The sequence below is a fragment of the Rhynchophorus ferrugineus genome, unplaced genomic scaffold, assembly GCF_030347505.1.
Source record: "Rhynchophorus ferrugineus isolate W39M unplaced genomic scaffold, kcgeb_rfMv2 rfM10, whole genome shotgun sequence".
NCBI lineage: Eukaryota > Metazoa > Arthropoda > Insecta > Coleoptera > Curculionidae > Rhynchophorus > Rhynchophorus ferrugineus.
In genome coordinates, this window is record NW_027472589.1 from 13,294,768 (window position 1) to 13,309,132 (window position 14,365).

At 30.4% G+C, this 14,365-nt stretch overlaps 2 protein-coding genes across 3 annotated transcripts in view; one reads left to right on the forward strand and one right to left on the reverse strand.

Moving 5' to 3' along the window:
- Positions 1 to 14,365, forward strand: part of LOC143204121 (uncharacterized) — a 236,256-nt gene that overhangs the window by 48,909 nt on the left and 172,982 nt on the right. The window lies entirely within an intron of this gene.
- The window catches only part of LOC143204116 (ras-related and estrogen-regulated growth inhibitor-like protein), a 66,375-nt gene that overhangs the window by 19,116 nt on the left and 32,894 nt on the right, over positions 1 to 14,365 (reverse strand). The window contains exon 2 of the mRNA XM_076416583.1: positions 5,628 to 5,684. Coding sequence (XP_076272698.1) covers positions 5,628 to 5,684 — 57 coding nt within the window. The remainder of the gene's footprint in view (positions 1 to 5,627; positions 5,685 to 14,365) is intronic.

Here is a 14,365-nt window from a genome sequence, read left to right on the forward strand (position 1 = left end):
CATAACTTTCACATAATATATTTCAAATAAGTAATTACTATATTCAGTCGTTAGTTTTTTGACTGTCGACTGTTTCGACTGTTTTCAGTCGATAGTTCCCAACACTACTCTTAAGATTAGTTTTGTGTAGTCCAATATAAGTTTATTTTGCGAAATACATACTGATGTTTGTAAGTTAGTAGTTACTAATTGATGGTAATTACTATTTTCAGTCAAATACACGGTTCGACTGTTTTTTCAATTCGTGATGTCAGACGAAGACGAAACCTTTCCTTCGGAGATTTATACGTATTCCTTTACGTACTAACTTTAAAAAAGAAAAGGAAAATAATAATTACTGAACACTATTAAAATGCGATTAATAATTTCATTTTAAATGAAGTAAAATAGCTTTTATATTTGAATGTTATGTGGATCTGTAAATAGGAATGGAATTTTTCTATGGAATAGAATAATACCTCATAAATATTTTATAGTATTTTAATATGTTAATTGCTATTTCAAAATAATATACTGTAATAAATATAGACAATAGAATAGAACTTAAACAAAACCTAAAAACTAAAGATGTACAATAACCATAAATACTAAATAAAATTAAACATATACTTGATCATAGAAAAAAATGCTTTTTTAAATAAAGTAAATGCTTTATTTATTATTGAACGGAAATATTTATTAACAAAAATATTACCTATTATTGCCATAAAAACAGTCAAAATTATTTTACTGTTTATCATTCATCAAACTATATATATTACATATAAATCTATGTAAACATAAGTTGGGTACATTTTTGTCAAGGTCGCGGCTAGGACGACGGAGCCAGAACGTTAAAAATCAGTCGAATGAAACTAGTAGAACCAAAAATAGTAACTAAAAGTAGACGACTGAAACAGTCGATAGTAAATAGTGATAAAACCAGTTGGATCGAAAATAGCGATTGAAAACAGTCACTGGTAAAAAGTAGTAAAATCAGTCGAACCAAAAATAGAGACTGAAACAGTCGATAATAAAAAATAGTCAATTACTAAACCGTCGATAGTCGATTTTTGGTCGATAGTTCCCAGCACTAGTTAAGAGTAACGGAGATAAGAGTATGAGCTTTGTACTATATATAGCTTTATGTGGTTTGGTTCGCTTCAACCTTCTGATGTCTTGCTTATTGTCGAGTAGTTGTACTTGCTTCTACGTTATTTTATTTTAGAATCTTTCTTTCATGTATTAAGGCGAAATTTTGGACAGTTTCGTAAAAAACGTGTCTATTAATTTCCTAAAAGGAAATACGTGTCTTTTTCACTGAAATATAGATTGTAAAGACTATAGATGGGATCCTAACTTGTTTTTGTAATGCTTTTGTATCTCCAGTAAATAGAATTAACTTAACCTGACCGTAATATTGACAATCCGCCGCACAGTACCATCTCTTTCAGTACAAACAGCCGATATCCTATAGGAAACGCTCCGTAAACAATACGTAACACCAGACCCCGAAAAACAAAACAAAACCGCATACTTCCAAGCCGGTTTCGGATTTTGTAACGGTATTTCGTGTTGAAGCGATTTATCGGTGGCGCACACTCGAAGTGAAATATGAAGTATTTAAAATACCGCTTGTATTATGAGCCGTCTCATTGTGTTGTGGTCGTGGCGACGATATTAGTTTTATTTTGGTCCGCACTATATTGTAACATCGCATTTGTCACTTTCTCGGACGTTTATACGGAAAATTATTTTCGTTGTGAATGCATTAGGGAAACTGTAATGATAGTGTTTACGACTGAAATTGAAACGGTTGCTTTATAATTTTACGTAAAATATTACTACAACATTTTAACATATTATCAATGTTGATTTACAAGACCACACATACGTTTTAAAATTATCATTTTTTTGGGGCCTTTAATAAGGTCTTGAACCAATGAAATAAATTTTAATTTTTTTACCAATTTAAAAGTTATGAAATATGAATTAATATATGAAGAATTATTAATTTTCTAAATAATTCCGTTTCAACCTTTAGTAGTTTAGTTTGAGTTTTAGTACATTTAGGCTCTGATATATAACAAAATTTTAATATAAATAAAATAATTGAACAAATATTCTATTAAATATAATTTATTCTAACATTATAGTATATCATAGGTTAGAGTTGTTTTATTATATATACATTGAGCTTCTTTCCACACTAGTATCGGTAGGGTTCTAGACGCATTTTTGTATGTAGTGGTATCTCCCGAAGGGCTAATCCACTTAATTAACACTTGTATATCTGAGTAATGTATTTTATTTTCATTAGAGAGCAGATTTATGTTTTACGCTTGGTTCTTCTTTCTTTCGATGCAATTGGATTAAAAATGAAGTGATAGGAAGGGAGACATAATACTCTGTGGCCATAACATTCAGTAATCATGTCTACTATGTATCTTTTCTCAGTCTTAATTCTAAAAAAGTAAATTACATAAAATGCAATTATTACTTTATTTATATGTACCGAGTGATAATTTGAAGTAGTTCATTCTTTAACATGGTTTCTTCAAAACTTCTTTTATGTACTTTAAGACATTCCTTAATTGCAGCCTTTGTTGATTATATATATATATATATATATATATATATATATATATATATATATGTGTATATATGTATATATGTATATATATATATATATATATATATATATATATATGTATATATATATATATATATATATATATATATATATATATATATATATATATATATATATATAGTTATCGTGCATTGTACATAACAATAACTGGTGGTTCCTCCAAGTTCTTTAAAAGCTAATTTTCAAACTACTGCAAAGACAAGTTATGGGTCATTTCTTCATGGTTGTCACCTTTGGACCTAGAGAAACACTAATTCTGCACTAGGAATAAAACTATTCCTGTTTCCAGCATGAAGAACCATATGTCTGCAATGAATAAATGTTATGACTAACAATACATTTACCTATTTCCATGAACCTTTGTTGTCTTTATACTATATTTATTAGCATCTTGCCATGAGCAACCCAATGTACCATTCTGAAATATTCATGGTTCTTTTAAATATATCAATTGATATAATTCTTCCTTGATTTTGTTATATGTTTTTAAACATTGTATTCTTTTAAAAGCAATATATGGAACTTCCATCAAACCCCTTCGTGGGTTATCTTTACACCACTTAAATCCTATATTATCTAACAATGTATGAACGGATGTTCTACATTTCTCAAATAGCTGTATATCTTTTGGATCTTTATGGGTACCTTCCAGACTAACAATTTTCTCTGAAATAATTGTATGAAATTATGTTTGGATTGAAAAACTACTTACTGTTTTATACATTTCGTATATTTGATCTCTGAAACACCAAGATTGATTTTGATTCGTCACTTGTTTCGCATAAACATGGTTTCTTTTTGGGGTTATATTGCTTGTTGTTAATATATATATATATATATATATATATATATATATATATATATATATATATATATATATATATATATATATATATATATGATAGCACTATTAAGGCAGGTAAAATGAATTACTAATTATAATATATAAAATCAAGTGTAAAATCATCAAGTTATATCATAAATAATCATATTAAGGTTTTTTAACTAATAACATCCAATGGCTATCCTAAATTAAAATAAGCTGTAAGTCAGTAATCTAAATATAATACCAAAAATATTTTATTTCGATTGTTTTGTCATCAATTCAGATTAAATACTTTGACCACTTTGTCCTTCATATCAGTGATTTCGAAAATATAGTATATAAAAACGTCTGTTATTTATATACCTTCTTAACCTTGGTTAGTTAAAGATAGCCACTAAAAATACATAGAATTTTTTCCTTTCTCTATTTGTTATTGCTAAATGTATTGAGAAATTTGAGATTTGATTAACGTGAGGCTGATATGAATTTTCATATTATCGAAGTGTTTAAATTAAACCAGTATACAATATTAGATTAGTTACGGACCAATGGCTACTTTTATATACACTTTATAAGAGGAAATAAGGAATTATATTTATTTAAGCTAGGTAGTTTAGTAGCTAGTAAGCTTCTCAAACTGTCAGTAACATTTTGTTCACTGTCCATTATTAAAGATATCCTTCTTACAACCATCGGCTTCGCGGATTTAGACTTTGTGATTCAATTTTTCTGCGCATATCTATTTTTTATCGCCCGTTCCTTTATCGAATGTATCTGTTCGAGTGTTTATTGTTTCGTGTTTTGTTTAACTATTTTTATTTCTTTTCCCAACTTGTATTTCATCCGTATTATCTGAGTCCTTATTTTTCTAAAATTTGTATTGGACATAGTATATAGTTCCTATATTTTCATATATATACATATCCTGATTTACGATTACCATAACTTCTGAACCATATGTTGATGTTCTATTAGTCTGTTGGAAATGCATATTTCCATTATAACATATTTAATATATTTACTAACTGTTTTGTTAACTTAGAGCATAACTATTACTGATATATACGTTTGAATTGTATACTAATTGTTTCATACATTTTATGTTTCCGAATAATATTAACACTAATTATTATTTTGGAATGACCTAATTTATTAAGAAATACAACCTTTTATCAGATTATGTCTGAAGTATTGTGTTACAGGAAGGAGAACTATAAAAATTAGATATAAGAAAATTTCTAATATTTTTAGGTTATTTTTTATAAATTATAGTGTCGTCAATTTGTGATTGTTAAAAATTATACTGAAAATTTACCATAGTGTTAGTGTTAATTGTTTAGATTGTCTTTTAGATGTACAGCTAATACTAAGCAAATTAATAGTAAGCAACAGCTGCCACATCTGTGGCTTTAAGCACGCGCTTACAAGGGAATTCATTCGGCTGAACAATAGTTGGTAATAAAGAAGTAGAATTGGCGACTAAAAATGTTTCGCTTGGTTGGCAAGTTAAGGATACGGAAGAAGTGGATCTTAGCGTTGATAGTAACATTTTCTCTCTTCCACACGCTCCGTCTTTGAGGACCAAAAGCTTCTTACAGCTTGGCCAATTCGGAAGAAAGGAAAGAAAGAAAGGTGTATGAGCTAAAGAGAGAGCTATAATAAAAATTAAAGAAACATTTTCTTTTCCTCTGGTAGTACCTTTATACGTCACTATTACGTTTTCTGTATATGTTAGCTGTAAGAAAACAGTTGACCTAGTCCATCGAGTGCTATTAGAAACGTATGGTGAACGTACAAGTACATTAATAAAGCCGTCGTATTCGAATGGTCTTAGAATATAGAATAACGGCTTAATACCAATACCCTTCCTTCATGTGACAATAGTAAAATAAATGTATAGAACTTTACGTGCATGTCTTTTTTCGAGATGAGATTATTTCAAATACTACCACCACTTTAAACAAAATCTATATATGCACTTTTTACAAAAAAAAATGTAAAATTTATAAAAATACACTCAATATTAATTCATTCTCTATATAAATAAAAGTCGAATAACTATGAATATTTTTAAGCGGCTATATTCTACAATTGAAGGTCGGCAACCGTGTTAAAAAGCCTTAAATAACAACTCAAGGCTGTACCATATATACAAGGTTGTAAACTCACCTGTTTTATGGTCATACTCTCCAATGTACCTTCTGGTCAAAAATCTCACGGACAGCGCTAAAAATAAAAGAAAAAAATGTAAATTTATAAATAATATAGACGCGCTACGAATATTAAAAATAAATAAAACAATTTCGGCGATATCCGATGTAGTACAATTTTCTGATTGTATGAAAAACTATAGTCTCGTTATGTTGTACATACGTCATCCAAATTTGTAATGTCAAAACGTCGCAATATTGAACTCAAGAATTTTGCATACGTCTGACAACCAAACGACTTTGACAGGTTCATTCGTTTACGCGTTCGAACTAATCAGACAGTATTGTGTATTCTTTTAACTTGAACTAAATGAGAAGGAAAATATTGTCTGATTCTGAAATTAATTTACAAATTGCGGCAGGCATTACAGTAAACATCTTGATGACGTATGTACAAAAGAACTTTGAATAGACTATAGTATATAATTGATACGTTCTGCCTATGCATATTACGATAGTATACATCTGGTTTATTATTTGCTAATTCTACGGTTCTGTTTTCATTTACTTGTTAATTTCTTGAACATTTCATGAACTTTAAGGAAAAAATTACAAAACATTATTTTTTTATTTTTTTAAATTTACTGTAACAAAATTCATTCGAAAGTGTAATTATCAATAAAAATTGTAAGATATAGCCTATCTAACAATGAGTGGAATTTCATGACGTCGGTACCTTACAATGTTGCCGTACTAACTTACAATTTTGTTTACGTTTTCAGCTTTGTAACTCTAATGTTTCGAATAAATTTTAAACATTTGACAGCGGTGTTGTACCTGTACCAACACCAATCGAATTTTACAGAGTGATTTGGTTACATGTTCCGACGCATCAGACAGCATTTTGTTTCTTTTTACCTAAAGTAAAATGCAAAGGAAAAAACTCCGTCTATAAAACATTTTGCATTTTTACACACTACATTTAACAGTATATACGACGTCATCTATGACGTGTATTGGCTGTTTTATTGGAATAACTATATACGAGATGTGACAATATCAACAAAATTACCAGCATAGAGTAATACATACATACAATAATTCCCAAAGCTCACATAATGACATGATGTAAAATATAGGCTTTTAACCTACGCCTCTTGGCAGGGTATGTTACGTTAATTATTAATACCATGACTACTGGTGGTTATTAAAAATATAATGTGTAAGCATATATATTAGATATAAATATTTAAGGAATGGGTACTGACACTGTTTCAGACGATATTGTACAGCTCTGAGATATTAAAACTATATAGATGCTACTAAATGGCAAATAAAGTTAGAAAAGGAGATTCCATATATACAAGGAGCTTTTAGAGCATTTTAGTGGCATGGGGAATCCAAATAAATCATAAAGAAATACTATGTGAATATACATATAGCAATTAAGAACAGTAATGACACGTGTATCAATATATGTCTGTCTAAAGTTGTAAATTTGTTTTACTGTCAGTCAATATTATCCTTCTCATTTTATTCTGTTTAAAAAGAGATAGAATTCTGTTAGAGTTTTCGTATGTAACAGAAAGAGCCTGCAATATTTGTCCGTTTTTCAAACGTCTGCAAAATTCTTCAAAATATTATAATTACGGGTTATAAATCGGCAAACGTTGTTTTAACTCTTTGTTTTAATTAATTGCAAATCGCCCGGGTTTTTTTAATATTTATTGCGCGTTGCAGCTGCACTGAATATTAGTACTAAACTTAAAATTAGTATAAAACAATATAACCCTAAATTCACCTAAAAGAAATCGTGTTTATGCGAAACAGGTGGCGAATCAAGATCAGCTTGGTGTTAGGTGTATCAGAGATCAAATATACGAAATGTAAAAAACAGTAAGTAGTTTTTTCAACCGAAATATAATTTAATACAATTATTTCAGAGAAAATTATTATTCTGGAAAGTATCCATAAAAGCCAAGACATATACAGCTATTTGAGGGATGTAGAACGTCCCTTCATACACTGTTGAGTAATATAGGATTTAAGTGATGTAAAGATAACCGACGAAGGTGTTTAATGTAACTTCCAGAGATTGGTTTTAAAAGAACGCAATTTTTAAAAACATAACAAAATCAAGGAATAATTATTATATCAATTTATATATTTAAATGAGACATAAATATTTCAGATGATACGACCATATTCACATCTGTATTTATACTCTATAAGGAGCAAACCGTTTCGACATATTATTTCTCTTTTTCGTGTAGTTCTTTTTTGCTGGTGCACTTTGTTTAATAATGCTGCTCGATTTATTTGTACAAATCTTCTGACAATTTGAACCAAAAATTATATTAGGTCCTTCTCTGGTTATTTGGATGGCCGAGCTGGGCTCGTTGAGAATTTGGAAATTTCTCTGTGATTCTAATTTCAGTGCCTCTTCAATTTTTTGGCGTAGTGTAGAATCACCTCTAATTATATAATCAATATATGAAGAAGTCCTACATATGGCAAGTAACGCATCTAAGTCGAGCATTCTTAAAATGCAGCACCACAATTCTATGGGTAACTGGGGAATAATAGCAAAAGATACCAAAGTGCATGGAAAAAACTTATACATTTTCGGATGTTTGTAAACCAATGTTACTGGAATAATGATACATACGCCTATTTCTGGGAACATATATAGTGCGAGATGTGCATGGGACCGTGAAAAAATCACTCAAGTGTAACATGAGATACTGCTACATCTTGACCTTAATTGATGTTTATATTTATTGTCTGATGCTATGTCTTAATTTATTTGATAAAAGTGATCTACTTTTTCTTTAACATATTGGTTAACTCAGATATTTGCATTCCTTCAGACTTTACATTATTTTAATTACATTTATCAGTTGTTCTATATATACTAATGCTTTATTTATTGCCTTGTGCTAACTAAGTTTTATGCCATGGTAATAAAATTTCAACTGAATCTTGTAAAACTTTTAATTTATTTGCTAAGTTCTTTCTCCGCGATTTTCACTGATTTCACACTCAATCACTGATTCATTATGTAATTATTGAAAACTTCATACATAACCAAACACTAAATTGAAACTTTATTAATTTTATTTAAATGCGTATACGCTCAACTATCCAGTAATACAACACACCTTGTTCTTGTTCACTTCCCGGTAGTCGTCATATCTGGAGTAAGTTACGAGCTTGTCATCTCGCACTGCAAGGAATCGAACGTCAATAATAACTTTTCGGAAGCTAAAGACGAACAATTAGAGAGGCCGTCGAGGTCCCGTGTCATCAGGTCCGCATCAACGATTAGTTTTTTCGCCTACTTAATAACTGGCGTCATATAAACATGTTGAAAAGATGGGTTTGAAAAAATAAATAAGTTCCCATGTGTTTTGATATTTTTATGGATAAAGCTGAATGAAATTTTGGCTAGCTTATTATTGTAGAGTAGAATAATAATCACTTTAATCCATTCAGATTAGTTTACGCAATTTTAATCAATTAATATCCAACGCCTTTCATAGATTTTTATTAGGTGCTTAGTTACTAATGCCATTATGTTACATACTGCTGTATTAAAAAAAATTGTAAGACGTAAATATCATGTTATTGCTCATTGTAAACATCTGCGAACATTATTAGTAATTCGAGCACTTACTATGAGTGGAGCCCTTACCCTTATTATTTTCTTCCTAACTTTTGTGTTGTAAATTAAAATCACTTTTCTGCCAGTATCCTATGTTGAAGTACATTTCGAAAAATAAATAAGCCATTTGCATCTTCTTTAATAATAATGTTTAAATCATAATTATCATTCAAGGTTCCCGCAATTGTTCCAAATCATCCCGCAGTAACAACAGCAACACATTAGTGGAGAAATTCAAAGAATTTTGGGAAATGCCGACTAAGGCTTCAAAACAATAAAGATGAAAGTAATACTATAGACATTAAATCCGTGATTTCGCAGCAAGATTTAATAATGTCCACCTTAATATGTTATAAATAGTAAATGAAAAGACCGAGAAGTTAGCAGAAAGCAGTTTATTAACTGACACTAAAATAATTAATAATTTAACATCTATTAAATGTTGTTAAGAAATCTCAATGTACATAAGTATGCATTAGCCAAATTGAGAATACTATAGGGTTATTTTGGCAAAATAGTCACTGTCAAATAAAAAATATTTAATAATTCTATTATTAGTACGAATAATGGCATGTGTATTTACTGACTATTAATAATAAACGAAATAAATGTATCTCTTGGACACATTGCCATACATCGGAGCCACGTTAAGCTGGTACTTATTACTTGAATGCTTACCCAGTCTTAGAACTAATTATTGGAAGCTTGACAACATTCTACATTCTTGGCAGTTTCTCTGCCATGTCTGTGCATCTCAACTAAACCGCACATTATCTATTATAAGGTATTAATTAATTAACTCAAATAATAACCAGATATATCACTAATATCAGGTAATATTAACCTAACTATTTTTTATATATATAAATAAATTATAATAGTAAAATAATACATTATAAAGTCAAGGGAAACAATTATTTATAGGATTAATGTTCACTATATAAATTATATATTTTATATAGTTTTTTTTAATTATTCTAGCTGTAGCTAATCTATTTTTTATATTAAAATTAAAAAATAATTCGTGATTTTTATATATAGCTATTTATATAACTAATTGAACGAATACTAAATTATCCATATCATTAAAATATGGGAGAATAGTTCGCGTTATCCAAAACAAATATATTGGAAGCCTGACAAATTTCGCATTCTTGGCACTGTCAATAACGTCTATGTCTATGAAGGAATTTTTAGAAAAAAATCAAAACAGTGAGACCCTTATCTATTTTCAGAAAAGAATTTGTTACGCAAGTGAAAAAAAAATCAGTCACTAATTGTTATGAAGATCTTGGTATTTGAATTACTGTAATTGAAATGCAAATGCATATTTGATATTTCTATTTCAAGTCTTTAAAAATAGATATAATTCGTATTGCAAATACTTATGACTTCAGCGTACATTTGAACATAAATACATTTAAAGTTTTATTAATAATGAATCCATTCTACGGAAAATAACGCTCATCCTTGAACTCTATCCACTAATATAAAAGATGTGTTCATATAATAAAAGCTTGACATTGGGACTGTATTTTCTATTTTAAATAAATATAGATAAAATGCTGTATTTTGTATATTATGTTTAAACTACAGGACTTATTTTGTATTTCTTATTTTAAATACATGCGAGATAGTATTTTGTAATTTGTATTTTAATAAATCCACAGCATTATTATGTTATAATTACATACAGCTTTGGTTCAGCACAGATTATGTCAAATTACGAACTAATAAATCACAATTAGTGAGAGGAATTGTGATTATGTTCTTCAGTTAAACTAAAACTGCGAGATATGTTTATAAGCGGTATAGTTATATAGTTAAAGATTCAGAGTTGAAGGACCAAACCAGTATTTCACAGTATCCATTTCGTTAAATATTGTAAATAAAAACCCATTTAAATTATTTGCTCATGAACAAAAATAAAGTAACTCAGTTTCCTATATCAAGTGTATGGTTCTGTTGCTTTTGTCTTGAAGTAAAAGTCCTAGATATTTTATGGATAAAAAAAAACTTAATAAATCCGATCATTAAAAAACGAGGTGACAACTAAGTTGTATTATGAACAGGAGTTTCCACAATATATTCAAGAGTTCGCTGTTCCATATTGCGTTCAACGTTATACCTATGTTTGTGATCTATCTTCTTATTGGCTGGTATGAGATATGTAGATGAGCATGTATAAGTCTTTAATATCTCACAAGGATCCAAAGGACTAACTAACCGAAAAATTAAGATAACAATTTTTGGACTGTTTACCTTACACGAAGGTTTCATATCATATAGTAGAGGTTTCATATTCAAAGTTTTTTAGTAATGCGTCATGGATATGTGACGTCGAAACATTGCAATGTTGCCGCATCAACTCTGAGTTTCAGGTCAGTTTGACTTTGACATACAATAAAATTCTAATCTAAATAAAATAATTGAAATTTTTTTTATCAAATATAATTTATTTTAACACAATAGTATATATATATATATATATATATATATATATATATATATATATAAATGCCGAAAACAATATATATTCAGGATCACAATTTCATTGCGGCTTTAATAGGGTATTTCGAAAAGGAACGAGATAATGGAGACCCCCTTTTGTTGGTAAATTCCGTTAGAGAGGTAATTATTAATGATATATAAATAATAGAAATCTCTAAAAAAGAAGAAAATATTTTTAGCGGGTTACTGCCGCGCTAAATATTAGTGTGCGTGATGTAAATACATCGCTTACAAAATGAAGTGGGTGACGAATCTCGACTATCTTAATATTGACTCTATTCGAGACCAAATATACGAAATGTATAAGAATATTAAGTACACAAACTACTTTATCGATATAAACATAATTGTCTGCCTAAAAAGTATACATGAAAGAGTTAGGGACATGCAGCTTTTTGGGGGATGTAACATATCTTTTCATACACTCTTACAGGGCATTTAAATATTAAATATCTAAAGATAACCTTCGCAGAGGTTTAATGGAAGTTCCAGACATTGCCTTAAAAGAAATTCAATTTTCAAAGACATAAAATAAGACCACGGAAGATAGACTATTTGAATTTGCGTAGCTTGATGAAACTTGAATTTTTCAAAATGGTTCATTGTGGCGCTCTTGGCAAAAGTTTAACAACTTGAATGCTCTATGTTGTTAATTCATCTGATTATTTCAACCCTCAGTGGTAACTTTTACACCCGTACTAACATAGTAAAATAATCACTTTGCACAAAACTAGATTATTTCAAGTTTAAAACATGTTTCTATTAAATAAGCCTTGAAGCTTTGAGCGGATGCAACAAGACCATAATATTTATGTTTTATGCGTGTAAAATTTGAGCAGCTTCCAATCGAAAGAAAATAAATTCCAATTACAGTGGCCAAAATTCGAGACGCGATATAACTACGTGTTTATGTACCCAGCGACGATTACAGAAGAATATGCCCAAGTGCACCGGAAAAATCGTCGACGATTTCCCAAATTTTTCGACATCAAAGAGCGACTGACCTAACCAAAATAAACCGATGCACTTTATTCTCGAGATTTGTTTTAAATAGGTCGAATTTTAAATATAAGCGGATTTTTCGGAAACATATTGATCAAAAAAATTTTAAGTACGACATGAAATCAATATATATGGAATATATGTTAGATACTACAATGCTAAGAGGTCAATTGAAGAGTCCCCGGCCTGACACATAGATAGCGCTACTAGAATTAAATCCATATGTTTTTAGTTAGCCCTAGCCCTCAAAGGATGCGTGTATAATTTCGACAGCTGTCGGATCATACCATTTTGAGTAAAGCAACTTTTGTTATTGTGAAATAAATGGATAAAAAGGATTTTCGCGTATTGATAAAATATTGTTTTTTAAAGGGAAAAAATACAGTTGAAGCAAAAACTTGGCTTGATGCCAAGTTTCCGGACACTGCCCCAGGAAAATCAACCATCAACGATTAGTATTGCTTATGTGGGATTAGGCTAAGCTAGATGGGCTAATCTTTTTCCTCCTTGATTTACCCAGTCGAATGTCTGGGAAGCTGGTGCAGGTATCTGTTAAGGTTTCGATCCTTGACTCTTTGTTGACAGGATGCTCCTTTTCACAGTTAACACACTTGGTTAGCGTTTTTCTGTCCTATTTACAAGATCTGGACGCATGCCTACAGGCTCGTTTCATGCACTTTGGGGCTCGATAGTTCCTGGAGGAATGTCCGTACAGCTGGCAGTTGAAGCATAGTGCCGGCTACCCGATGCCTCTTTGGAATTCAACTATTACTCTCTGGTCCGACAGGTGCTCGTCTCTGGGTATTAGAACCTGGATGAGTAGGTTGACGATTTCGGTTTTTACCATCTCTTTACGAGGGATGGATGGAATAATTTTTGCTGGAGTACTTTTTTAACTTGGTCGTGTGTTATCGATTCCAGTGGTCCTCCTATGACGCCATTGAGTTACCTCTCCTATAAGGATGCAAGGGAATGAAAAGGATACACGAGGATCTTGGCTGCCAGTCTGCAGTCCTCAGCGGTTTTGGGGTAAAAAAACACTCCTTCAGGTCCTGTCCTCGTGTTGCAGAATTCAATTTACTTTTTAAATATACAGACGAGTGCCCTATAGTTGGTTTAGTCTTGGAGTACTATCGCCGGGATTCTTGATTCGTTTTTTTGTGGTTTTGAGTTGGTCTGGGTTGGTGTGTTTGTATTTTCGGCATTATGTTACTTTTCCATGTTTCCATTCACTACATAAGGAAACAGTAGAATTTACCTCCCATTTTCTTGGTCCATTTTCTCCTGTGTTTGCTGTTCCTTCTCAATTTTCTTGATTTTATCTTTTAATAATTGAGTTTGTCGTGAGGCATCTTCGTTGCGGGTCTCTATTTGTTCATGTCTGGAAAGGGCTTTAATCCTTCCGTCCGTCGCTATAACTTCATCATTGAGTTGTTTGATTTGAACTTAGTAATTCACTGGTTGTTCTTGTCGTTTAATTTTCCATTTCGAAGAGGGCGATCTGTGATTTTAATATTTGTTCCCGTGTTAAGGTATGTCTACAGTTGATTGTGGCATATCTTCTGCTTTGTTTTCGGTTT